This window comes from Nyctereutes procyonoides, unplaced genomic scaffold (genome assembly GCF_905146905.1).
Source record: "Nyctereutes procyonoides isolate TBG_1078 unplaced genomic scaffold, NYPRO_anot_genome, whole genome shotgun sequence".
Classification (NCBI taxonomy): Eukaryota; Metazoa; Chordata; class Mammalia; order Carnivora; family Canidae; genus Nyctereutes; species Nyctereutes procyonoides.
The window spans coordinates 9,096,670-9,124,252 of record NW_026575132.1 but is presented as its reverse complement, the minus strand read 5'-3'; the positions used below and the strand labels follow the sequence as shown (position 1 = coordinate 9,124,252).

The 27,583-nt window shown below is 38.6% G+C and overlaps 1 protein-coding gene across 1 annotated transcript; it reads right to left on the bottom strand.

Moving 5' to 3' along the window:
- Positions 1-1,002: 1,002 nt before the first annotated feature.
- Positions 1,003-13,097, bottom strand: CUNH2orf69 (chromosome unknown C2orf69 homolog). The gene is made up of 2 exons (XM_055345183.1): positions 12,669-13,097; positions 1,003-2,160 (listed from the first exon to the last, which is right to left on the bottom strand). Exons 1-2 carry the CDS (start codon positions 13,005-13,007, stop codon positions 1,336-1,338), a joined length of 1,164 nt encoding a protein of 387 aa, XP_055201158.1. The 5' UTR covers positions 13,008-13,097; the 3' UTR covers positions 1,003-1,335.
- Between the last annotated feature and the right edge of the window lie 14,486 nt (positions 13,098-27,583).

Here is a 27,583-nt window from a genome sequence, read left to right as displayed (position 1 = left end):
AAGAAACCAAGAGATTAACATTTTAATTCTGTATTTTATAAATTTAGGTCCTCTGGGTTATTAAGATATTAAGCTTCAGTGTCTCTTTTTCAGTCTGAAAGCAGCAATGTTACTTCCCTGCTTAATTATTTCATGACCTATAAAAGCTAAATTATTAATAAATTAAAAAGTGTTCATCCTTTATTGTAATCACACAGCTGTCAATGTTGGTTGACATTCATTAGGTCTTGGGTTTCTGAAAATGTATTTATCTAGGTCAAGAAAAACAGGCAGAAGGAAACCTCACCCAAATTATGTAGCAGTGTTAAGCAAATTCAGTTTTTGAGCCAAATTAAATCATTTGTGTCTTCAAACTTTCCCTGTAACTTTTCTTATAGCAATGTAATTTTGCATTTTGGCCAAAGAGAGCTGCTTTCTTTTGGCAGACAAAATCATGCTTCTGGAGAAACATTGAGTTAGATCTTTAGAATCTGTCTCCTTTTCAATAGAGCAGTAACAAATAGTGTGTTACACATTTATTTCACCTAAGTTGATCTCTTTCAAAAGACTGATATGATGAAAAGATTTTAAATCTGTAGCATATTTTTACCCAATATACCTAATTATGTTCAATTTAAAACAATTTTCCAAAAGAACTGGTTTTTGGTCAGGAGTCAAGAAACTCCAAAATAACTTATCTAAAAGTTGTCAATTAAAAATTAAGCCATAGTGCTTAAGTGTAATGTTTTCAAAAAACAACTATACACTACTGCATGTTCTTGGAAATTTGGAAACAAATATACTTGAGTCTTAAAAAAATACTTGGTGGCACATTAAAGAATGACTATGAGTTTACAAAACATATGAAGCAGGGTATAGTTAATTCCAAAACTATGGAAAACATCAGTGTGCCTTTGCTTTACTTGAAGAGAAATGGAGTTTTGAGTGCCAAATAGCTAATTACCATTAGCGTCACCAAAATTAATCCCAAACATTACTCAGAAAATAAACTATTTCCAACAATTTTCCAACAATTTTCAAGACCTTTTATATAAGGACTATATTGTAACTTTCATTCTTAAGGGTCTTCTCTCTCTCCTTGTAGGATTATCACAAATCATCTTTTACTTTTCAAATGAACTAATTCTAACCCAACCCAAATTAAAAACCGTTCACATTCACAAGCAAGGAATACTATTGCACATTATACTCATTTTAGGAATGTGTGCTTCCTCCCCCCGCCCTCCCCCAAAAAACTGACAATGCATCTATGAATTATATCTTATTATCTGTATTTATAACACCCAAAGTGCTTCTGCTCTTCCACTGAACAAGTATATTAATACTTTTATAGTCTCAAAATACTTCATGAACCTTGAAGTGATTCTCTATGGAAGGAGCTTCTTTTGCAAAATGAATTTGGCTGGTCACCTGCATACCAAAATCTCCAAGAATCTGAACAAATTTCTTGTGCTCCTTTCCAATCCAAGATCTCATTGGATCACACACTTGGTAAGGTGTTACATGGGTATGAACAATAATCCCTGTTTGTGCAAATTCTTTCAGGACTTCTGGATAAGTAACCCACGTATTGCTTCCTCCAGAATGACCGCCATCCAGCCAGTACATTGTTCTTATGCTTCTGATAAAAGCATCTATGTTCTTGTCTTTCTTGGCTTCTTTTAATTCAAAAAGCAATTGATTCAAAACAACACAACCTTTACTGAATCCAATCAAAGTAAAAGAAGCACCATTTAGTGATGGTGGGTAAAAACTCAGGGTGGACTCATCAAATTCTTCACAGGTCCTCTCTTTTTCTCCCTGGCAACCATTAGTAGTGTGAGAACTGGATCTACAATTAGATGCTTTGGAGTCCTTATTCAAATCTTTTACATTCTTCTTTGATATCAGACTGTTCTGACTTAAGTTAAAAGCATTAACTAATAACATATAAAGGTGCTTAAAAGCTCCAAAGTCAGTATTGTGTTCTGGAGCACCAAACATATTACTTTTCACAAAATTGTCATAGCAGCTGAATTTGTGCAAATGCATTCGCGAGCACTTTATCACCCAAATATAACTATTGGGGAACCGGTGGGCTAAAATGGTGGCAACATTTTCTAGACTCCAGTTTTCCCACTGATAATTCTCAGGATGACGAGTCATAATTTCATGGTAATTCTGAAAGGTAAGAAAGATGAAACAAGCATTAAATTCATATTTATATAAAATTATTTCCACAAAATAGTTTCCCATTTTTATTGTGGAGGAAATTGGGATGTTATATGACCAATGGTTAATGTACTAAAAATGAAAACTATATGTCTATCATTACCTTCTGATCTTAAGATTTTAAACAAATAATTTCCCAATCTAAACTTAAAATCTATCAAAAGACTAGGTTATAAGATATAGCTAAATAGCATAGTAGAAATTTTAAAAATTAAACTTACTTTAAAGGGATTATAGATATTTTTACTTTTTGATTTTTATTTTTTAAGATATTTTTAAATTAATTTAGTATACAATCTCCTATTCCTAAACACATTAACTGAAAATAAAAATTGGTTTATTAAACTTTTTGATAACACAAAACCTTAAAATATTTTCTCATTAAAGCTGTTATCCTGAATCCCTCCCTTTTTGGATTACTCTAACAACCAAATTTCAATTTTGGGTACAACAATTGAACAACATGGGTTTGAACTGTGCAGGTCACTTACAAGTAAGTTTTTTCCTGTAAATACAGCATAATACTGTAAATGTATTTTCTCTTTCTTAGTAACATTTTTTTTTTTTTTAAAGATTTCATTTTTGGGATGCCTGGGTGGCTTAGTTGGTTAAGTATCTGCCTTTGGCTCAGGTCCCGATCCCAGGGTCCTGGGATCTAGCCGCATATCAGCTCTCTGCTCAGCCGGGTGTTTGCTTTACCTTCTCCCTCTTCTTATACTCTTTCTCTCAACTAAATAAATCAAATCTTTAAAAAATTCTGTTTTTAAGTAATCTTTACACCCAACATGGGATTCAAACCCACAACCTGGAGATCAAGAGTCCAATGCTCTATCGTCAAACTGAGCCAGCCAGGTGCCCCCATAATAACATTTTCTTTAAAAAAAAAAAAAAAAAAAAAAGATTATTGGGGCAGCCCTGGTGGCTCAGCGGTTTAGCGCCACCTTCAGCCCAGGGCATGATCCTAGAGACCCTGGATCGAGTCCCATGTCGGGCTCCCTGCATGGAGCCTGCTTCTCCCTCTGCCTGTGACTCTGCCTCTCTCTCTCTGTGTCTCTCGTGAATAAATAAATAAATCTTTAAAAAAAGAAGATTATAAAAAAAATTTATCTTATTATAAGAATACAATATATAATACATATACAAAATATCTGTTGAATCAAATGTGTATCAGTAAGGCTTCGGGTCAACAGTTGGCTGTTAATAGTTAAGTTTTTGGGGAAATCAAAAGTTATATGTGAATTTTCAACTGTGTAGGAGTCAGTGCTCCTAACCCCTGCATGGTTTAAGGGTCAACTGTGCAATGAACATTCTAGAAAAATCTTTTTATATATCTGAGATTACATGAATAAAAATAAATTCCTGGATATGGGGCTGGCCCAGTCAGTTAAGTGTCCAACTCTTGATTTCAGCTCAAGTCATGATCTCAGGGTGGGGAGATGGAGTCCTACACTGGACATGGAGCCTGCTTGAGATTTTCTCTCTCCCTCTGCCCCTCCCCCAGCTCTAAATAAAATCCTTTTAAAATAAATAAGTAAAAATAAATTCCTGGATATGGAAAGATTGTGTCAAAGAATATTCATAATTTAAGATTAGTTATACAGACTCCAATACTATCTTCCAGAAAGGTATGTATAGCTCTTCTTTTCGTTCAATTTCTTAGGCAAAGGACAGCTTATTCTAATTTGGATTTATTGAAAATTTGAATGAAATTATAATTTTGTTTATTTATTAACCATCTGGAGTTCTACTTGTGTCTGTGCATAACTTTGGTCCTTTTTTATTTGGTTCTTGTTTATTTAAAAGCATTCTATATATATATTAATAAATTTTTGTTTAGGTTCCAGGATATGCATATAAATTTTAGTTTTCATTTTAATTCACAGTAGCTTTTTTTAAAAAGGGAGAAATTCATTCAAATTTATTCATTTATTCTATGAGATTTATTGGATACCTACTGATTGAGTATGGATCAGAACAGACTAAACTCCTGCCCACACAGAGCTCACATTTAGTAGAGAGATACACAGTAAACAACTCCATAAGTAAACAGAGCAACACTGTTCAATAGAAATATAACATGATTCATGCAAAAAAATTTCTAGTAGCTACATTTTAAAAAGAAGGAACAGGTGAAACTACTTTGAATAATATATTTTATTGAGCCCAAATATCTAAAATATTATAATTTAAACATGTAACTGATTTAAAAAACTAGTAAGAGATGTTACATTTCTTTTTCTTACTAAGTCTTTGAAATCCAGTGTGTATTTTACACCTACAGCACATCTCAATTTGGATGCTAAATTTTCACTGGAAATACTGGATCTGAATTTAGATTTCATAAAATTTACAGTTGAAAAAGCAGATTCACATATCCAAGTTGTTCAAATATACTTAAAAGTTTTCTAGGAACTGAACTATCAGTTTTTAGGTTTAAATTTAAAGTTAAATATAATTAAAAATTTAGTTCCTTGGTTAGACCAGCTTTCGAAAGGTCAATAGCCACAAGTGGGTAGAAGTCAGCACAAAATATTAAGATGGTGGTTAAGTGCAATGGAGTATAATTAAAAAAAAAAAAAAAAAAGAACAGGGCAAAAGGAATACAAGGATTTGGAGAGGGTGGAAGATTATTATTTGAAACACAGGGTGGTCTCCAATAAGATGATAGTTGAGAAGGACCTGAAGGAACCAAGGGAGTGAAGCAGGATATTTCAGGCATAAGGAATTGCAACTACAAAAGGCCCTGAAGTGGAAGCATGACTGGTATAGTCAAGATACAGCAATGAGGCTAGACTAGCTCGGGCAGTGTGAACAAAAAGAAAAAGTGATCGCCAAGGTCAGAAAGATTGTTGGGGAGAGGGGGAGGTGTGAGGACTTTGGCTTTTGCTATGATAGGGTTTGGAGCAGAGGGTTGATGTAATTTCTGTTTTGAAAGGATTACTCTTGTTCCTATGTTGAAGGATCAGGAGTTGAAGCAGGGAGACCAGCAGGAGGTTACGCAAGTGTAATCCTGAGGAGACAAGGTGGCTTGAACACTGAGTGGTAGAAAAATTAAGGTGGTAAAAGTGGTCAGACAATATATTTTGAAGTAGAGTCAACAGCATTCTTGCTGATTGACTGAATACAGAGTATGAGAGAAAGAGAAACAGAGTTGTGATTTTCCTTTATTTATAACACTATATACTATACATGCTGAACAATTTTAAATGCACTTCTCTTTTGAACTAGTAATTCCACTTCTAGGAATTTATCTCAGTGATATAACTGCATATATGCATAAATAAACATGTATAAGGTTATTTATTTTTGTTTCAAAAGAATGAGGCAGGTCTATGAGTACTCAACATGCGTTATAAAACAAGGGCTAAAAAACCCCCGTAAGCTACGCTACCATTTGTGTTTTAAAATAAAAAAGTTCGTGGGGTCCCCAGTGGCTCAGTCATTTGAGGTTCCCAGTCTTGATTCAGCTCAGGTCCTGAGATTCAGCCCCATGTCAGTCTCCATGCTCAGTGGGGAGTTGGCTTCTCCCTCTCCCTCTGCCCCTTCCCTTGCTAGCACCTTCTCTCTTTCTCTCAAATAAATCTTAAGAAGAAGAAAAAAAAAGTTTGCAACAGCATAGAATGTCTCTGGAAGAATACATATATCAGCAACAGTGGTAGCCTTGAGGAAGAGAAATGGGAGACTGGAGAGATTGGTATGAAAAGGGGATTTACTTTTTAATGTACAGTCTTAAACTTAATTTTAACAATATTTTTCTATTAAAAAACTAAAACTGGGCAGCCCGGGTGGCTCAGCGGTTTAGCGCTGCCTTCAGCCTAGGGCGTGATCCTGGAGTCCCAGAATTGAGTCCCACATCAGGCTCCCTGCTTGGAGCCTACTTCTCCCTCTGCCTGTGTCTCTGCCTCTCTCTCCTGTGTATTCTCATGAATAAATAAATAAAATCTTTAAAAAAAAAAAAAAAACCTAAAACTGATAGAAGTAAAATTCACTAAAAAACTTTAGTCTATATACAAAGGTAGAAGGGAAGATGGAGAAGCCATCCATAAAACCACCAATTAGAAATAATCATTAAAATTTGAGTCTAGCATTCCAGTTTTCTCTAGTGTACAAACACATTTACAAATACATATAATAGACGGCATTCTTACTTCTTCCTCAACAAGTTTATGCATACAGTTTTCACTTAATATATTTCAGGCATGGTTCCCTATCAATAAATATAGATTTGCATCACAATTTTTAGACTTCCCATCAAAAAGATTAATATCAATTTACATTCTCACTGGCAGTATACAAGAATTTACCCACATCCTTACCCACACGGGCTACTAACATTAATTTTTTTAAAACCTTCACTACTATGATAAAATACCTTACTTTTTATTCAATTTGCATGTTTTGATTCCTAAGAAGGATGAATATTTTTCTGTTTATTGACAATGTTCATTTTTTTTGTTAATTCTGCATTCGTGTCTTTTGAGAATTTTCCCAATCAGATACTCAATTCTTTCTTACAGTTCATAATCTCATTAATAGCTTTTCATATGTTAAAAAATATTTACTCCCAGGAGGAGGCTATCATTTGGCTTTTTATGGATTCTGCTACTGCCCTCGGCATATTCAGATTTGTGATATAAAATTAAAATAGGAACTTAGATCTCAAAGAGCTCAGCTAAATCATTTTTATAGCTATGGAAACTGAGGGCCTAGAAACTATATAGTTATTTCTATTATACAGTTATTTGGTTAATGAGTCAAAATGAATTCAAGATTCTGTAATTCTCAGTTCAGTCTCTACCACATAGGTAAATCTAAAAACTTGGTATTTTCTTTGATTAGCCCTAAGTTACATGATCAAAGGGGGGACATGCTTATACAAAGGAATTGTGTGCACTAAAATATAAAAATAGTATTGTTACTGTTGTGTCAAAACCCGGATCCATTAAAACCATGGATAAATACTCCCAAATTCCAAAAAGAAACACAAGACATCCCCATAGAACTTGCAGACAGGTGGCCAAAACTGGTTCTGCAACTCAGGCTATTACCCAGGGCCAGTCTACAGAAAAGGCTAAAGACTATGGGAAGAGAGAGTGCTTTCTTTCAAGAATTTTTATCTCAATTGGGAATGCAATGAGCTTATTCCCCTTGGGCGGGGGGGGGGGGGCGGACATGTAGGGAGCAAGCTTCTCCTCATCACCAGTGAGGCAGGTGGCAAAAGAATCTCTTGGCAGAGATTAAGGGGTTCTTATATCACAGTTAGATGCTTGCAGACCTGCAAAAACTTACAGGCCTATCCCATACAGCTACTAAAGTTAAAGGTACAAAGATCTTTAGGAAAACAACATGCAAGTGTCTACAACAGTTCGGAGACATTCATGATTAAGTTTCAAGCTAGGTGGATTATTCCTACAGCAGAGCAAGTACAACTATATTCCTGGCACAGAGCTCCTAAAACCCTTGGAATTTCCCAGGTGACAGGAACACCTTTGTTCTAATGGGGTGACCCTTGGTGGGCTTCTTTTTTTTTTTTTTTTCTTGGTGGGCTTCTGAACAGGAACTGGTCAACCAGAAAAACCAAGACATGACTGAAGTTTGGAACTTTCCGTCTCACCATCCATTCTCCAAAGAGAGGCTGGAAATGGGAGTTAATGACTGATCATGACTGTACAATGAAGCCTCCATAAAAAAAATCCCCGAAGTATGGGTTCAGGTAACTTCTAGGTTAGTGAATACATGGAGGTTCTAGGGGAGTGCCACACTGAGAGAGGTCTGCACCCCTTCCCACATACCTTACCCTATGCATCTCTTCCATCGAGATATTCATCCATTATCATATCCTTTCATAAGTGGGTAAACAGTAAGTAAATTGTTTCCATAAGTCACTCTTACAGATTAACTGAACCTAAGGAGGGTATGATGGCAACCCCAATTTATAGGCAGTCTGCAGGAGCACAGGTGACAACCTGGGACTTTTGACTGGCACTGGAAATGGGGGTGCAGTCTTGTGGGACTGAGCCCTTAACTTGTGAAATGTAATAATAACTCCGGGTAGATACTGTCAGAATTGAGTTATAGGATATCCAGCTGGTGTGCAGAGCATCACATGGTATGAGGAAAAACCCATGTAATAGGTTTCAGAAGTGTTGCGAGTGTGGTAGTAGTATGAGTAGTAAGGCGTGACACACCAGGACATACATTTAGGGCATGGTCATCTCTATATCCTAGTCTTTAGGAAAACAGGTTTTTTAAAGGTAAAATTGGCAATGACCCAAATGTTCACCAAGTGCTGAATGAGTAAACAAATTGTATATCCATACACCAGAAAACTACCTCGGAATAAAAAGGAACATACTAATGATACAGGCAATAGTAAGAATGAATTTCAAAAGCATCATATACTAAGTGAAAGAAGCCAGACACAAGACTACATACTACGATTGCAAATTAATGAAAATGTAGAAAAGGCAAAACTATAGTGAAAGAACGCTGATCAGTGGTTGCCTGTGGCTGAGAAAAGAGACCAACAGAAGTGGGGCACAAAGGTACTTTTTAGGGTGATGGAGATGTTGTATAACATGATTATGGTGTTGGTTACATAACTGTAACATTTGTCAAAACTCATCAAATTGTAAGCTTATACTTGAAAAAAGAGATAAGTATAATTTTATATACTGAAGCTTTAAAAAGCAAGATAACTCAAGAAAATTGGAAAATGCCTCCTTAAAAAAATCCTGATTTCTGTTCCCTCCAAAATCATTACTGGATTAAAAAAAAAAATCAATGTACCTAAAGGAATATGAATTACTATGTTCTCAGCTCACCTGTTAATTCAAATGAGAAAATAACAAATATAGAATAAAAAAGGACACACAACACCAACAAAAATGATTGCAAGAGGAACATCAAGAAAGTAATGGTAATTAAAATTTAAAATTACTTGGGCAACCAGATCTAATTGATACCAAACAACAAATCGGTATCAACAAGAAGTAAAGCTTCTAATGGTACCCTACAAAGTTCCGTTGGACCAATTCTGTTCGGTATTTATCCAAATTAAAAATAAAGATATTGAAAGAATGTCTTTAATTAATATATGATACAAACCAGAATAATGGTTCTATGAAAGAACTGATATACTAATAAGATGAGCTGTGTCTAACAGGGTAAATTTCACACGAATAAACATTAGGCTAAAAAAAAAATCAAGTACAAAGATATGAAGAAATGTGAGCCAAAAGCATTTCATATAATAATAGCCATGATTTATCAAGCACTTCCTGCACTGTTCAAAGCAACTTACATATATTCATTCATTCATTCAACAAGTTATCTACTGAACACCTACTACATGCCAGTCACTGAACACCAATCACTAAGCATCAGAGATACTTAGTGAAGAAAACAGACATGAAACTGACATTGTAGTGTTGCAAGACAGACAAAAACCGAAATGAATAATACAGTAAATGAAATGGGTAAAACAGAAGAGGAAAGCTGACAGGGATCACATGTATGTATACATGTGATTATGATACAGGAAGGTCAGAAAAGGCCTCACTGCGAGGGCAACTTTTGAGCAACTCAAAACAGGTGAGGTAATGAATCCTACAGACATCTGTAGGCAGATTGTTCCAGGCAATATGTGCAAAGCTTTTGAGGTCAAGTGTGCCTACCCCGAGTAATACGAAGAACGCTATTAGGGCAGAGTAGACAGAAAAAGGAGAAAGGCAAGCAAGAGTGGGAAAAGATAAAGACAGTGAAGAGCCCTTCTTCAAGAGTACTCTGGCTTTTCCTCTGAGTAATGGGAAGCTACTGGAGAGTTTTCAGCAGTGGTGTGGCATGATTTAACTTACTTTTAAACTGGTTATTCTGATCACTTTGATAGGTTTAGAAGGGAAAGCAGCTTTAATTGTTGATCGAGGTATGAGGTGTAAAAGAGAGGTTACTAAAAGATTAACTTCAAGATCTCTAACTTGAGCAACTAAAAAAAAATTCCCATTAGCCGAGATGAGGAAACTGCAGGAAGAACAGATTTAAAAGCAAAGATGTAGAGATTTTATGTTTGAGGTATCTATTGGGATCCCTGGGTGGCGCAGCGGTTTAGCGCCCGCCTTTGGCCCAGGGAGCGATCCTGGAGACCCAAGATCGAATCCCACGTCGGGCTCCCGGTGCATGGAGCCTGCTTCTCCCTCTGCCTGTGTCTCTGCCTCTCTCTCTCTCTCTCTCTCTCTCTCATTCTGTGTGACTATCATAAATTAAAAAAAAATAAAAAAAAATATCCAAAAGGAAATATTGTACATGCAACCGGTAAGTCTCGAGTTCCAGGAACCTCTCTAGGCTAGTTATACAAATATCGAAGGTCATCAGAGTACAGGTGGAATGTAAAACCACAAGACTCCAAGAAATCACTACGGGGATAAAGGTAGAGGAGAAAAGTCCAAAAGCTGAGCACTGGGGTAGCCCAATAATTGAAAAAGTCATCAGAAAGATGAGAAGGAACTGTTACTCATGAGGAATTCCCGTATTTAGTCCTCACTGATATCCTATAAATTATTATTGCTAGTTTATAGTTGAGGTAGCTGGAATTAGCCAGAGATATCATAGCTAAAAAGTGCAGAATCAGGGTTCAAACCTAGGCAATTTGGCATTAAAGCCTTTTGATGCATTATCTTCCTCTTCTCTAAAGGACCTGGGTTTTTAAAGCACTTCATACACTCTCTGTAAAGCAACACTAGATCACTGTCCAAAAAGCTAATGGAATCTCAGGCTACATAAGGAAATGGATGATGTCACACACACACATACACACACACACAAAGAGGAGGTATGACTCTAAGTGTATTCAGCACTTTTTTTTTAGACCTTATCTGAAGACTTGTATTGTTTTCTGGCTGTAACACTTTATAAATATTTAGCAGACTCTCAACAAAGGTTCGTCATCATCATCATCATTACTCTCATCATCATCATCATTATAGATGCACATAGTAGCTGTTCCTCCAATCTCTGGAAGCCGCTATCAGTAATGTCATGCTGTTTTTTTCCCAGATTGAGCAACAGAGGATTAATAGTCTACTCTTCAATCTAAATACTAGGGTTTGTTTTTGTTTTTTTCACAGTTTCTATTAGCAGTCAATGAGACCGGTTCCTTATTTTAAGGATAAGAGGGAAAAAAAATTACATGCATCTTCATCATCGTTTGACACAGAGCACAAAGTTTGCGACTACATCAGTCTGAAGCGTCCATCTCAAAAACAAACTAATACTACTGTTTCAGGGAGTGAGAAACCCAGCTGGCCAACATTTTAGTTAGCTTCCCTGTCCACACACCGACCCGTACTACCCCCGACAGAACTTGGCTCTGACGATGGAAACGCTCCGCGTTCGCACACTGCCCACCCGGGCGCCCGCAAACCTTAGGTGCCCCCGGGCGCTGCAGACGCCGTCGGCGCGACGCTCCCGCCTGGATTTTGCATTTCGTGAATGCAAACCAAACGGCCCACGTACAACTAACTAACTGACGGGACGGCCGCCAAACTAGACAACACAGCTCTGCATGGAGACCTAAATTAAGACCCAGGACAAAACGTGGGAGACACCCCTAACTCTGGGAAACGCACAAGGAAGGGGTGGGGGAGGGGGAGGGGGAGTTGGGGTGACTGGGTGACACTTGGCGGGATGAGCCCTGGGTGTTACGCTATATGTTGGCAAATCGAACTCCAATAAAAAAATTTTTTTAATTTAATTAAGACCCAGCTTTCCCAGTACCAGACAGCCACGAATATTTGCCTGAAGATCTAAAATCAAATAATAAAGCTAAAAAAAAAAAAGTACAGAATTCAGGTTGAGCGCAAAATATTGACAGGCTTAGCAATTACTGCCCCTTTAACTCCCCACCCACCCTCTTTTTTCTAGAGTTAGTAAAAAGGGGGGGTCATACCTTTAGAATTTTTATTTTAATTAATTAATTAATTTATGCATGCATGCTTTATTTTTTGCTCGTTTGCTCTTTAATGACTGCCAGGGTTTTCGGCACCCCGCGTGCTGAGTTAATCTGAAAAGCCACGCGCCTGCCTGCCGCCGAACCCCGCGCGCACCTCTGCGCCGCCAGGTTACAGGGGTGGAGGTATATACACGCGGGGCCTCATTCCTTCGGGCTCGGATTGCACACACCCCGCCCCCCCTCCCCCCCCAAGCTCGGACGGACGGACAGCTGGCTCTGCCCGAGGTCGTGACCCTCCAAGGGCACCTCCCTCCTCCTCCCCCCCACCCCGGGGCTCCCGGAGCAGGGGGCCCAGGGGTGTGGCAGGGGCGGGCCCTGGGATTTCGCGGGGCCACGCGGCTCAGGGCACGTGTGGGCGTGTTCGGGGCAAGCCTGGAACCCCGCACTGGGCCGGGGCCGGGGCAACTGAGGCCGCTCGCAGAGGCGCACGGGGAGGGAACAGGTGTCCTACCTGCACGTCCCCGGGGAAATAGAGAACGTGATGCTGCGGCTCCTCCCTCGCCGGGTCCCCAGGGAGGGCCGGCCCCGCCGCCTCGGCCGCCAGCAGGAGCAGCTCGTTGCTGCGCTGCGGGTCGGCTCCCGGCACCGGGGACAGCTGCACGCACTGCGGCCGGCGCGCCGCGGCCAACGGGGAGCCCCGTGCGCAGCCGCCGCCGCCGCCGCCGCCGCCGCCGCCCAGGTTCATGGCTTCGGCCTGCGAGCGCGACGCGGCCATTCCGAGGCTGAGCTGCGGCAGCAGGAGCAGCAGCGGCGGCGGCGGCGGCGACCGCAGGAGCCTGAACTCCCACATGGGTCGCTGCCGCGAGAGCGGTTCAGGGGCGGGGGGAGGTCCTGAGGGAGGGACCCGGGCGGGCCGCCCAACGGTCCCCGGCCGGATGGGGCGCGGCGGCGGCGGCGGCGGCGTCACAGGCCGACGTGCGCGCGCGCGCGCGCGGCGTGCGTCGGGGCGAGAGGGGTGTGCCCGGAAGTGGGCGGGGCTCCCGCGCGGGTGGGGAGGGGGCGTGGCCCGAGGGAAGGCGCTCCTGATTGGTAGGTTCTGCTGCGCGGGAAGTTCGAACGGCAGCCTGGGGAAGGGCGGGAGCAGAGCCAAGGAAGAGGGAACGAGCTCCGGGCTCCGAAGGAGGGGCCGCAGCTGGAGTGGGTCCGGTCGCTGGGTAGGGTTTTTAGTAAACTGTGCTCCCGTCTCTGTAGGCTCACCTTTCAGGTGAGGTGTGTTTTTTTTTGTTTTTTTGTTTTTGTTTTTTTAATATATAGTTCTTGGAGCCCTAAAGGAAGAGAATCTCCCTTTTCTCACAAGCTTGAGTTTTCTTTGTAGATAGACAAGATTTCTAGGTTCATGGGAATTGATGGTTAGATACGAAATCTCTCTAACGCACCTTTGGTTGGAGGTGGGGAACAGGACGCATGGACTGGGACAGCTAAAGTGGGCCAAAGGCGTTTATTTCCTGCTGTGTTTGCAGCCAACGGGATTTGCTAGTTTATTTCTTTTTTATTTTATTTTTTAAGGTTTTATTTATTTGTTCATGAGAGACACAGAGAAAGAGAGAGGCAGAGACACAGGCAGAGGGAGAAGCAGCCTCCACGCAGGGAGCACGACATGGGACTCGATCCCGTGTCTCCAGGGTCACACCCTGGGCTGAAGGGGGCGCTAAACCGCTGAGCCACCTGGGCTGCCCGGGATCTGCTATTTTAGTTTCCAAAAACCACTTTGCACAGTAGGAAAGTGATGAGAGGTCCAACAACCGTCTGTGGCCAGGTGTGTAGGAGTAAGATTTGGCCAAGTGTATGCCAAAGATGGGAGGAGGACGGCTCCTCCATATACGCAGCTGTTTGTGAGGCGAGGCACCGTAAGGAGCCTTATAGGAGACAATAGCGGTGAGAGTTATAATAGCTACGGCCGCCATGTACTGATGATGCCTTACTGTAGATCAGGAATTGAACTTGATAACTTAAAGGGAACTTTCAACTTTTAATGTTTGTGGGCCTGCTCATGGGCTCCCCGGGGAAGCCATACATCTAACATTTGCCAGAGTCAGCAAAAACCTCAAAGCTTGGGCTCTGTTTCTGTCCTGAGCACCCCTTGTACATCTGCTTCACTTAAAACAAACAAAAAAAAAAAAAAAAAAAAAACAAGCAGCATTTCATACATAAAGGAGTTAAAAAAAAAAACACGTCCCTGGTTCCCATAACGTTAAGATCATGCAGCCCCTATGTGTACTAAAAGCTTAAGATAAAAGTCTGTAACTTTCAGAAACGTCTTTTATCTAATGATTTGTAGCTTTTTATGTAAACAGTGTATATAATCCTACACCAAATGTTCCTTCCTTAGAGCCCTCTCTTCTCCTTTTTTTTTTTTTTTAAGACTTTATTTATTCATGAGAGACACAGAGAGAGGCAGGGACATAGGCAGAGGCAGAAGTAGGTTCTCTATAGGGAGCCCGATGCCGGACTTGATCCCGGGACCCTGGGATCACACCCTGAGCTATAGGCAGACGTTCAACCGCTGAGCCACCCATGCGACCCTAGAGCCCTCTCTTCTTTATGAAGATTGTGCGCCTGGACAGCTGTCCTAATTTGGGATGGAACAAAATTCTTAATTTCTTTGAGAAATTCTAAAAGACTATTCATTTTGTGTTGACAAACTGAGCACTTCGTATTATTAATTGTTCTGAGTCTATATATGTATGTATTGAAGTATACACACTGTTTTCTTTGCTCCACATATCAAAAATTTTGAAATAGTCTTGCGGGGGGCGGGGGGGCGGTTTGCCTGGGTGGCTCAGTCGTTAAGTGTCTGATTTCAGCTCAGGTCATGGTCTGGGGCCCTGGGATCAAGCCCGGTATTGCGTTCAGGGAGTCTGCTTGTCCCTCTCCCTCTGCCACTTGTGCGCGCTCTCTCTCTCTCTCTCAAATAAATAAATAATTTTTTAAAAAATCCCAGACAGTCTTGAAGTAAGAACACAAATGAAAAAAAAGATAAAATATTATTTTATTATATATATTTAGTGAATTCATCTAGGTGTAATATACTAACCTACAGTGGTCCAAATTATTAGGGTCCATCTGACATCATAATAGTGTAACCAATCAAAAATTAATTATTACTAAGTAGATCTGCTTTTTAACAATTACTAGTTAAAAAGAAACAGGCCAAGTATATAATGATGAATATGTAATCATGTTTAGGAAACCAACCTTCACTCTATTTTGTGAATCACATATATATTGTTACATTTTCTGGTTAGGTAGAGGATTACTGAAATATAATCCAAAAACCCATATACATATATTCCAAATGTGTGCTCGCTTTGGCAGCACATATACATATATTCCAAATGTAGCTTTTGATTTTTATAGTCTTGTTTTTAGGTTGACCTTTTGAGTCAGTCACTATTGAAGAGGATGGAGAGTTCTTGTGTTTTATAAAGAAGACTAATTGTGTTAAATATTAAATACTACAAAGTTGTCCCAGTCATTTTAAGATAATTGAGGTCTTTAAGAAATACAAATAAAGATTTAAAGGTCAGAGTAAAGAAACACTGAAGTAAGTACAATTTTTTTCCCCCACAGTCAAGGATTTACATGAGACTTTAGTAGCCACTTCCAGAGAAAATGATAGCTCTTAACTCATCAGTTGAGGTATATATGCCATTTAGGTTAAGTCATTGACATTGTAATTGCTTTTCATAGGTCCTACTGATATTACTGTAATACCTGTTTTCTTTCTCCATCCCCTCTTCTCTTTTCCAGGAAGATCAATATTGTAAATCACTACTTTTCTTACAACAACAGGCACAGACTGCCCAGCACTTTTTCCCTTTATTCACTCTCTGAGGTGGGCTTTTCTCCCTGAAAAAGGTCTTGCATATATGCAGTTAGTGTAACTAGTTGTTTGAGTTTACCCCTCCTTTTTTTCAGATGGACGTGTCCACAGGAATTTTAATATACTTCAAGGGCCCAAAAGGCCACAGCTTATCTCCAGACAGTAGACAATGCTCAAAAAATCCTATGGGGCTTTCAGAGCTTTTGTTACACCATTCAATATAAGAAAAATTTGCAAAATTGGAACGAATCTGAGAGAATGTAATTAACATACATTGGAAAGGATAGCATTAAAAGGTCATAAATCCCAATATCTACAGAGGTTAAGCCTGTATCATAAATAGTAAATTTGGCCATGTGTAATACAATAGGGAGTGGTAAAGACTACAGCAAATTAGAGGACATACCATGTTCCAAGGAGACAGTCACTATTCACTGCCATCCAGTGGTAAAATGTCGAATAGGTTTTGATAAAATCAAATTTTTATTTTTTTCCCCCAAATTCAATTTTTTCAAAGGAAATTATATACATAGATTTTTATGTGTCATTTCCTAATTTATAAATCTTGCCAACTAATTAAATTTATTTTAAAATGTTTTATTAAATTAAATGCAGGCATAGACCAGATTTGGCCTATGGGCCACAAATGTGCAATTTCTCTCCTAAAAGATAAAATGAATGGGTACAGAATGGCAGAGAATGGGGGTGGGGGAGGTGGGAAGGAGACCTTATATATGGGTTCCTATGGGAGACTGGAAAAGGAGTGAAGAAAGCAAGATTTTTAAAGTTTTTTCTTTTTTTAGTATTTTTTTTAATTTAAAAGATTTTCTTTATTTGGGAAAGAGAGAGAGAAGGAGCAGGGAGAGGGGCAGAGGGAGAGAGAACCAGACTCCTCACTAATCAGGAGCCTGATGTGGGGCTTGATCCTGGGATTCCAGGATCATGACCTAGGTGAAGGCAGACACTTCACTGAGCCACCTGGGTGCCCCTAAAATTTTTTCGTTGAATTTGGATTGGATCCCATTTGATATTCTTTGAAATCAAAGATTCAAATTATGTTTTAATTCTTTTCCGTTTTTCTTGGCTTTGGACAGGTGTGTTGTGTATTTTCATAAGCTTCTGTACCAGAATTGGACACTGAAAGGAGCAGGCTTCAGATGAGGTATGCAACTCTAGTGTATAATTTTGCCCCCACCCAAAATGCCTAATAAAACAAGATTACAGAATAAAGGCATGTGGGGGTTTGAAAGCTTATTTTTTGGCTAATTTTGCTAGCTAAGTGACACTCTTTCCACTTCCCTTGTAGCATATGATTTAAATACATGCTTCAGCAAAATCCATTGCTTCAGCAAAATCCAATCACAACATATCAAGACCTTATGGATTATCTTTAACACTCAATGAACCCTCAAATGCAATGATTTAGCTAACTCTTCTTACATATATTATACTTTACCTGCTATTAAAAAGTTAGGAAATATCAATTAAAAACTTAATAAATCCTCAACAAAATACTAGCAAGCCAAATTGAGCAACATACAAAAAGAATTATACACCAAAAAAAAAAAAAAAAAAAAGGATTTGTCCCAGGATTGCAAGGTTGATTTAACATCTGAATATCAATTAACATTATATACCATACCAATAGAATAAAAAGCAAAAATGCCATGATCGTCTTTTTTTGTTGTTTTTAAGATTTTATTTATGTATTTATGAGAGACACAAAGAGAGTAGCAGAGACACAGGCAGAGGGAGAAGCAGGCTCCTGGTGGGAAGCCCGACACGGGACTCGAACCCTGGACCTGGGATCATGCCCTGAGCCAAAGGCAGATAGATGCTAAACCGCTGAGCCACCCAGGTGTCTCCCATGATCATCTTAATAGACACAGAAAAGGCATTTGACAAAATCCTGTGCCCTCTCATGATTAAAACAACAACAACTCAACAAACTATCAAATAGAAGGGGAAGGGACTTTTTCAACCTAATAGAGGACATCTATGAAAAGCTCATATCATTAGTGGTAAAAGACTGAATGTTAGCTCTATAAGAACAGGAAGAGGATAAGAGTGTTTACTCTTGCCATTGCAATCAACACTGTACTGGAAGTTCTAGCCAGGCAGTTAGGCAAGAAAAAGAAATAAAAAACATCCAGATTGGAAAGGAAGGAGTAAAACCATGTGGATGACATGATTTTATTTATAGAAAATTTTAATAAATCCACTAAAAACTATTAGAAATAATGAACAAGTTCAACAAAGTTGTAGGATACCAGAACAATATTCAACAGTTGTATTTCTGTATCCTAGCAATAACCAATCTAAAAGTGAAATCAAGAAAATTCCATCTACAATAGCATCAAAAAGAAAAATACTTAGGAATAAATTTAACAAAGGAGATGACAAACTTGTATCCCGAAAACTACAAAACATGTTGAAAGAAATTAAAGAAAACCTAAATAAATAGAAAGACATTTCATGTTTGTAAATCAGAAAATATTATTAAGATGGCAATTCTCTCAAAGTTGGTTTACAGATTTAGTGTAATCCCTATCAAAATCCCACCTGTACTTTTTTGCATACATGTACAAGCTGATCCTAAAATGCATATGGAAATGCAAGGGACCAAGAATAGCCAGTCTTGAAAAAAAAACTTCAAAGTTGGAAGGCTCATAATTCCCCCCTTTCAAAACTTACTACAAAGGTACAATAATCAAGACCGTGTTGTACTGGGATGCCTGGGTGGCTCAGCGATTGAGCGCCTGCCTTCCGCCCAGGGCGTGATCCTGGAGTCCCGGGATCGAATTCTACATCGGGCTTCCTTTATGGAGCCTGCTTCTCCCTCTGCCTATGTCTCTGCCTCTCTCCCTCTGTGTCTCTTAATGAATAAATAAATCTTAAAAAAAAAAGAAAAAGTGTTGTACTGGCATAAGGAGAGATACATGGACCAATGGAATAGAATTGAGAGTCTAGAAGTAAACCTTAAATTTATAGTTAATTGATTTTCAACAAGGGTCCCAAGAAAATTCAATGAAGAAAGAAGTCTTTTAACAAGTGGTGCTAGGGTAACTGGACAGCCACATACAAGAGAATAAAGCTGGAGCCTTTTCTTACACCATACATAAAACTAGCTCAAAATGGGTCACAGACCTAAATGTATGCACTGAGATTATAAAATTCTTAGGAAAAATATATGAGTAAATCATGACCTTTCATCAGCCAAAGCCTTCTTAGATATGACACCAAAAGTACAAGAGTCAAAAGAAAAAAATAGATAAGTTGTACTTCATCTAAATAAAAAACTCTTGGTGGCTCAAAAGGCACCAGGAGAAAGTGAAAAGCAACCTACAGAATGTGAGAAAATATTTGGAAATCATGAACCTCATAAGGAATTTGTATCTTGCATCTAAAATATAGAGAATATGCAAAGAATACTTACCACTTACCAATAAAAAGACAAATAACGGGGCACCTGGGTTGCTCAGTTGTTTAAGCATCGGCCTTCAGCTCAGGTCATGAGGATGAGGGCCTGATTAGGGTCCTGGGATCAGGCCTTGCATTGGGCTCCCTACTCAGTGAGGAGTCTGCTACTCCCTCCTCTACCCTCCCCACTTGTTCACTTGTTCTCTCTCTCTCTCTCTCTCTCTCTCTCTCTCTCTCCCTTTCTCCCTCCCTCCCTTTCTCTCTCTCAAATAAATTTTTTTAAATAATTTTTAAATGGGCAAAGGATCCAAATAGATATTTCATAGAAGATATAGAAATGGAAAATCAAGACATGAAAAATACTCAACATAATTAGCCAAGAGGGGAATGCAGATCAAAAGCACAAGAATTACCACCTTATACCCACCAGGATGGCTATGATAAAGAATACAGATAATAACTAGGGTTGGTAGTCATGTGGACAAGTTGGAATGTCATGCAATGCTAATAGAAACAGTGAAGGTGTTTGAGAAAACAGTTTGACAGTTCTTCAAAATGGTAAACATAGATTTGCCATGTGGCCCAGAAATTTCACTCCTAGGTATATACTCATGAAAACATATCCACTTAGCAACTTGTTTACAAATATTCACAGTATCATTATTCATAACAGCCAAGAAGGGGAAACACCAAAATGTCCATTAACTGATGAATAAATAACCTGTGATATATCCATACAATGAAATATTATTCAGTGATAAAAAGGAATGAAGTGCTAATACATGCTACAATATTGATTAACCTTGAAAACATTATGCTAAGTGGTAAATGCTAGTTATAAAAGACCAAATAATGTATGAGCCCGTTTAAATGAAGTATCTGGAAACGGCACATCTATATAGCACAGAAGTAGATTAGTGGTTGCATAGAGCTGGAGAGGAGGGAGACTAGTTAAAAACTACTCACTAAGTCTAGCCCACAATTAAGGGAAGGAGAATTAGGCTTTACTTCTTGAAGGGAGGAATGTCAATGCTCTTGTGGATGTATTTTATTTTGTTTTGTTTTTTAAATTCAATTTAGTTAACATATACTGTATTATTAGTTTCAGATATAGAATCTAGTGATTCATCAGTTGCATGTAACCCCCAGTGCCCATTACATTCAAGTGCTTTCCTTAATGCCCATCACTTAGTTATCCCATCTCCTACCCACCCTCCTCCAGCAGTCCTCAGTTTGTTTCTTAGATTTAGGATTCTCTTATGTTTTCCTTCCCTCTAAGTTTGCATCTTATTTTATTTTCCCTTCCCTTCCTCTATGTCCGTCTGTTTTGTCTCTTAAATTCCACTTATGAGTGAAATCATATAGCATTTGTCTTTCTCTGAGTGACTTACTTCGTTTAGCATAATACCCTCTATTTCCATCCATTTCATTGCAAATGGCAAGATTTCTCTTTTTTAAATGGCTGACTAATATTCCATTATATATATGTACACATCTTTATCCACTCATCTATCGATGGACATCTGGGTTCTTTCCATATTTTGGCTATTGTGGACATTGCTGCTCTAAACATTGGAGTGCAAGTGCCCCTTCAAATCATTATGGTGTAAATACTAGTAGTGCAATTGCTCAGTTGAAGGATAGTTCTATTTTTACCTTTTTGAGGAACCTCCATACTGTTTTCCAGAGTGACTGCATGAGCTTGCATTCCCACCAACAGTGTAAGAGGGTTCCCCTTTCCCTGCATCCTCACCAACATCTCTTGTTTCCTGAGTGGTTAATTTTAGCCATTCTGACTGTGTGAGGTGGTATCTCATTGTGGTTTTGATGTGTATTTCCCTGATGCTGAGTGATTTTGAGCAATTTTTTCATGTGTCTGTTGGCCATTTGTATGTCTTCTTTGGAAAATGTTCATATCTTCTGCCCGTTTCTCAACTGGATTTTTTACTTTTTGGGTACTGAGGGGTTTTTTGTTTTTGTTTTTAAAGATTTTATTTGTTTATTTGAGAAAAAGAGAGACTGAGAGAGTATGATTGGGAGGAGGGGCAGAGGGAGAGGAAGAAGCAGACTCCCTGCTGAGCAGGAGCCAAACACAGGGGCTTCATGATCTGAGCCAAAGTCAGACGCTTAACCCTCTAAGCTATCCAGGCGCCCTGGGTGATGAGTTTGATAAGTTCTTTATAGATTTTAGGTACTAGCCCTTTATATGATAAGATATTTGCAAATATCTTCTCCCATTCTATAGGTTGCCTTTTAGTTTTATGGACTATTTCCTTTGCTGTGCAAAAGCTTTTTATCTTGATTGAAGTCCTAGTAGTTCATTCTTGCTTTTGTTTCCCTTGCCTTTGGAGATGTACCTAGTAAGAAGTTGCTGCAGCCAAGGTCAAAAAGGTTCCTGCATCAATTCTTCTCTAGTATATTGATGGATTCCTGCCTCACATTTGGGTCTTTCATCCATTTTGAGTTTATTTTTGTATATGGTGTAAAAAAGTGATCCAGTTTCATTCTTTTGCATGTGGCTGTCCAATTTTCCTAACACCATTTGTTGAAGAGACTTTTTTCCATTGAATATTCTTTCCTGCTTTGCCAAATATTAGTTGACTATAGAGTTTAGGGTCCATTTCTGGGTTCTTCATTCTGTTCCATTGATCTATGTGTCTGTTTTTGTGCCAGTACCATACCGTCTTTATGATTACAGCTTTGTAATACAGCTTAAAGTCTTGTGGACATATTTTAAGACAGCTATACTCAGACTCTAGGTGTATTAGGATTCAGAGATCTTTGAACTTAAGCACAAGGCGTATAAAATAAAAAGTGAAGTAGACTTAGCTAAGCCATTATCTATAAAATATAAGATGACTCTGAAAGGTAAAAAGAAAAGAGAAGAAGAAGAAGAAAAGAAGAAGAAGAAGAAGAAGAAGAAGAAGAAGAAGAAGAAGAAGAAGAAGAAGAAAACGACAACGATGACGACAAGCTAGGGACCTTGGGAGTCAAGGAATAACAAGATGGTAAATATAATGGGTTTTCTTTTTGCCTTATATATTACAGAATTAAAGTTAAAGAATCCAGCAACTTAGAAACTCCTATAGGCACAAACAACTGTTTCAAGAAAAGGCTGCTGTTGCCAAACAAAGCAGGAGGGAAGGGGAGGCCTGGCAAGGCTTAAAACTTTGAGAAAAATAATTGCTCTACTCCAGCAAAGTATCACAGAAAAAAACTGTGGGCCACCCAAGAAGCAAAGGCTGAGTGGGGAGCCTAGACTTCTACCCTCAGGTTGAATGAGGTGCCTCGACACCCCTGCTTGCATAGTGTCAGAGAAGCCCAAATAGAGAGCCTGGACTTTTATCTCCATCACCAGTAGTAAGCCTTCTCCTTCCCCTACATTGTCAGTGGATAGGGAGAGTCAGGACTTTCACCATTGCCCAGCAATAATGGTCCCAACAATGGGCCCACAGTGTCATTATAGGCCATGTGGAGAGCTAGAACATCTGTTTATACCCAGTAGTAATGAGAAGCTCTTCCTCCCATCCATTGTCAAAGCAGGCCAAGCAGGGAATCTGGATTTCTATCACTACACGGCAGTAGCAAGGTAATAACCTTCTCCCCTGCTACAGTCATATTGGACAAAGTTTAAAACCAAAAGTTTAAATAATATACAGAATGAGCACTGGGTGTTATACTATATGTTGACAAATCAAACTCCAATAAAAAAATACAAAAAATAAAAAATTTTTGAAAATTAAAAAGGATACAGAATCATATAATATGAAAAATTCCAGGTTTCTTTTGAAAACTACCTGTCATGCCAAGAATGAGGTAAATCTGAAACTGAATTTAAAAAGACAAATAATGGATACCAACAGTGAAATATCAGAGGTGTTAGAATTCTCTGGTAAAGATTTTAAAGCAGCAATGGTAAAAATGCTTCACCAAGCAATTATAAACACATTTGAAAAAAAATTAAAAATAGAAAGCCTCAACAAAGAGAGAAAGTCTCAACAATGCAATAGAAAACTAAAGACAAAAAACAAACAAACAACAAACCTACGTAAAAGCCATAGAGGATGGGCTCAAAATCAGTGTAGGAAATAGAGGAAAGAGTCAGTGAACCTGAGTGTAGAGTAATAGAAGTTACCCAATCTGAACAACAAAGAGAAAATAGACTGAAAAAGATAAACAGAGCCATGGAGGATTGTGAGACTTTCACAAAAGATCTAACATTCATGTCATTAGAGTTTGGGAGGAGAAGAGAAAGTAGAGTTTTAAAAGTAGTTAATGAAATAAAGGCTAAAAATTGCCCAAATTTAGCAAGAGACATAACCTATAGACTCAAGAATCTGAAATGAACCTGAAACAGGATAAAGCAAAAGGAATTTATGCCAACATACATCATAGTTAAACTTGTGGAAATTGAAGACAAAGGAAAAATCTTGACAGCATTGAAAAAGAACTGACACCTGATAAAGGAAATTTTCAACTTCTAATGTTTGTGGGCCCTACACCTAGGCTCCCAGGGAAGCTATACTTTAACATTAACCAAGGTCAAATTGACCCAACAAAATTTCAGTGCCATGGAGCCAAGATAGTTGGAGATGATAATATGAAGAAACTGAATTTCAATCTGGAGGTGGGGGGGGATTGAGAACACTCAGACCCCGAGGCTTTGTCTCATCCAGCTATTATTAAGAGAGCTAGCAGATAATAATCATCATTAATCTACTTGTTTAGCTATAGGAATGATTAAGTTTGTGAAACAGAGAAAAACATTTTTACATCAAAGAGTAAAAGAATTGTCCCACACAATACTTTACAATCATGCCATATGATGCATAAGAGGCTATTAACTCAAGGACGGGGAGCAGAAAAGCTATATCTGGAGAACAATAGGGTCAAGAGTCAGTATGCAAGCTCAGGACCTTAAGTATCCTCAGTGTGCCAAGCGTAATGAGATTCTGTTCTCAGGTAAACTCTACAGCTGGTTACCCACACCTCAAAGCATGGGGTCTGTTTCTGCCCCAAGCACACACTGTACATCTGATTTGTTTACATAACCAAAAAGGAGCATTCTGAACACAAAAAATAAGAAAAAGAAAGAAACTTCCTGATTCTTGTCTAAGTCATACATCCCTACATATACTAGAAACTTAAGGTCTGCAACTTTCTGAAGTTTCCTTTGTCTAATTTGTAACTTTTTTTAAAAAGATTTTATTTAGCTATTCATTAGAGACACACACAGAGAGGCAGAGACACAGGCAGAGAGAGAAGCAGGCTCCAGCAGGGAGCTCAATGTGGGACTCAATCCCGCGGCTCCAGGATCATGCCCTGGGCTGAAGGCAGGTGCTTAACCGCTGAGCCATCCAGGCGTCCCAATCTGTAACTTTTCAATGTAAAAAGATGTATATAACCCTACACCAAATGTTCCTTTGCAGGAGCACTCTTTTCTTTATAAAGTTTGTGTATGCCCTGCAGCTGTCCTAACTTGGGCTTGAATAAAATTCTCTTACTTCTCGAGATTCTAAAAGGTTTATTCATTTTATATCAACACATCTTATCTATAGGATAAAAACAATGGGAAATGATAGCAAATTTCTCATCAGAAACATGGGAGTCAGAAGGAAATAACAATGTTTTTCAAGTGCTGAAGAAAAGGAACTGTCAGCCTAGAATCCTATACCCAGTAAAAATATCTTTCTGGAATAAAGGCACATAAATCTACAATTTGAAAATAAGTTCAGTTTTTTAAAAATTTCATTAGGCTCCTTCGTCATCCTCTTACCATAGGCAACAGTAATGCCCATTGTTTGCTACCATGTTACAGGTCACCATTGTTCAAGGCTTCAATATGACTGCCCAGTTGACTTAGTATCCCAGATTCCCCACACTGTCACCAACCTCAGATATCAGTCTAGACATTTTTGGGTGGAGGAAGTGGGGAATGTCATTATTCCTGACATGTGAAGAAAATCTGCTTATCAGAGAATGAAAAAAAAAGAATCAAATTCCCAGGTTTAGTCCCAAAAGCTCTGAGCTGTCTTTGTTTCTGGGAATTATCTCAGTAGCATTTTTTTTAAAACACCACTTTCATTTTGTATTAAAGTGCATGAATTTCATATATACTGCTTAGTGAATTTTTAAATTTATAACTTTATTTTTAGAGCATTTTCAGGTTTACAGAAAAACTGAATGGACAGTACAAAGAGTTCCCATATTCCCTCTATCTCCCCAACCTGAGCCAAAGGTAGATGCTTAAGGGACTGAGCCACCAAGGTACCCTGTTAGTTTCTCTGATATTAACATCTTCCATTAGTGTGATACTTTTGTTAACAATTGATGAGCCAATATTATTATATTGTAATTAACTAAAGTTTATAGCTTGTTTACATTAGGACTTACTTTTTATGTTTTACATTTTATGGAGCTTGCCGACTGCACAATGCCATATACTGACCATTACAGTATCCTACTGAATGGTTACCCTACCTTAAATATTTCCTGTGCTCCACTTATCCATCTCTCACCTTCCCCTTCCCCTCCACTGAACCCCTAGCAATCTCTGATCTTTTTATGGTCTCAAGTTTTGCCCTTTTCAGAACATCATATAGTTGAAATCATATAGTAAATAGGCTTTTCAGATTGGCCTCTTTCATTTACCAATATGCACTTGAGTTTCCTTCATGACTTTTCACCGCATAATAGCTCATTTCTTTTTACTGCTGAATCACATTCTATTGCATCCATGTATCTATTGTATCTACACTGTGTTTATCCATTCACCCATTGAAGGACATCTTGGTTGCTTCCAAGTTGTGATAATCTTAAGTAAGGCTACTATAAACGCTTGTGTGCTGGTTTTTATGTGTGAACACAAATTTTCAGGTCTGGAGTGCCTGGATGGGTCAGTCTGTTTGGTGTCTGCCTTTAGCTCAGGTCATGATCCCAGAGTCCTGGGATTGAGCCCCACATTGGGCTCCCTGCTCAGTGGGAAGCCTGCTTCTCCATTTCTCTCTCTGCTGCTCCCCTTGCTTGTGCTCTCTGTGTTAAATAAATAAATAAATAAATAAATAAATAAATAAATAAATAAATAAAATCTTAAAAAAAAAAAGTTTTCAGGTCATTTAGGTAAACACCAAGAAGTGTAATTGCTGGATCATATGGTAAGAGTATGTTCAGTTTGGTAAGAAACTGCCAAAATGTCTTCCAAGGTGACTGTACCATTTTTCATTCCCACCAGCAATGAATGAGAGTTCTTGCTGTTCCACATCCTCACCAGCACTAGGTGTTGTCAGTGTTTTGGCTTTCAGCCATTCTAATAGATGTGTAGTGATATCTCATTGTTTTATTTTGTAATTTTCTAATGACATATGATGTTGAATATCTTCTCATACGTTTCTTTGCTGTCTCTGTATCTTTTCTGGTGAGGTGTCTGCTCAAATCTTTTGCCCTTTTTAAATTAAACTGTTTTCTCATTGCTGGGTTTTAAGAGTTCTATAAAGACTGCAGATACCAGTCCTTTACCAGATATGTATTTTGCAAAGATTTTCTCTCACACTGTGGATTGTCTTTTCATTCTCTTAACAGTGTTTTTCACAAAGCAGAAATTTTTAATATTTATGATGTCCCACTTATCAATCATCTTTTGTGGATTGTGCTTCAGATGTTGTATCTACAAAGTCATCACCAAACCCAAGGCCACCTGGATTTTCTCGTATGTTATCTTCTAGGATTTTTTTAGTTTTGTATTTTACATTTAGGTCTATTCTACATTTTGAGTTAATTTTTGTGTAGGGTGTAAAATCTATGTCTAGACTCTAGACTTTTTTTTTTGCATATGGATGTACACTTGTTCCAGCACCATTTATTGAAAAGACTATCTTTACTTCATTGTAATGCCTTTGCTCCTTTGTCAGAGATCATTTGATTATCTATGTGTGGTTCTATTTCTGAGCTCTCTATTCTGTTGCATTGATCTTGTCAGTAACCTTTTAATAATTTCCCTTATTTGCTTAGGCTGATTTGAATTGAATTTTTATCAGTTGCAGCCGAATTATCACTGATTAATTCAAGCACTTGGTACATGCCAAGCACTGTGCTAATCTCTTCACATAAATTTAATCACAACAGCC

Bases quoted from the DNA above. Each gene is read 5' to 3' on its own strand.
- CUNH2orf69 (XM_055345183.1), bottom strand. From the start codon at position 13,007: ATGTGGGAGTTCAGGCTCCTGCGGTCGCCGCCGCCGCCGCCGCTGCTG. The intron at 2,161-12,668 runs GTAGGACACCTG...CTTACCTTTCAG, and splicing joins ATTTCCCCGGGGACGTGCAG to AATTACCATGAAATTATGAC.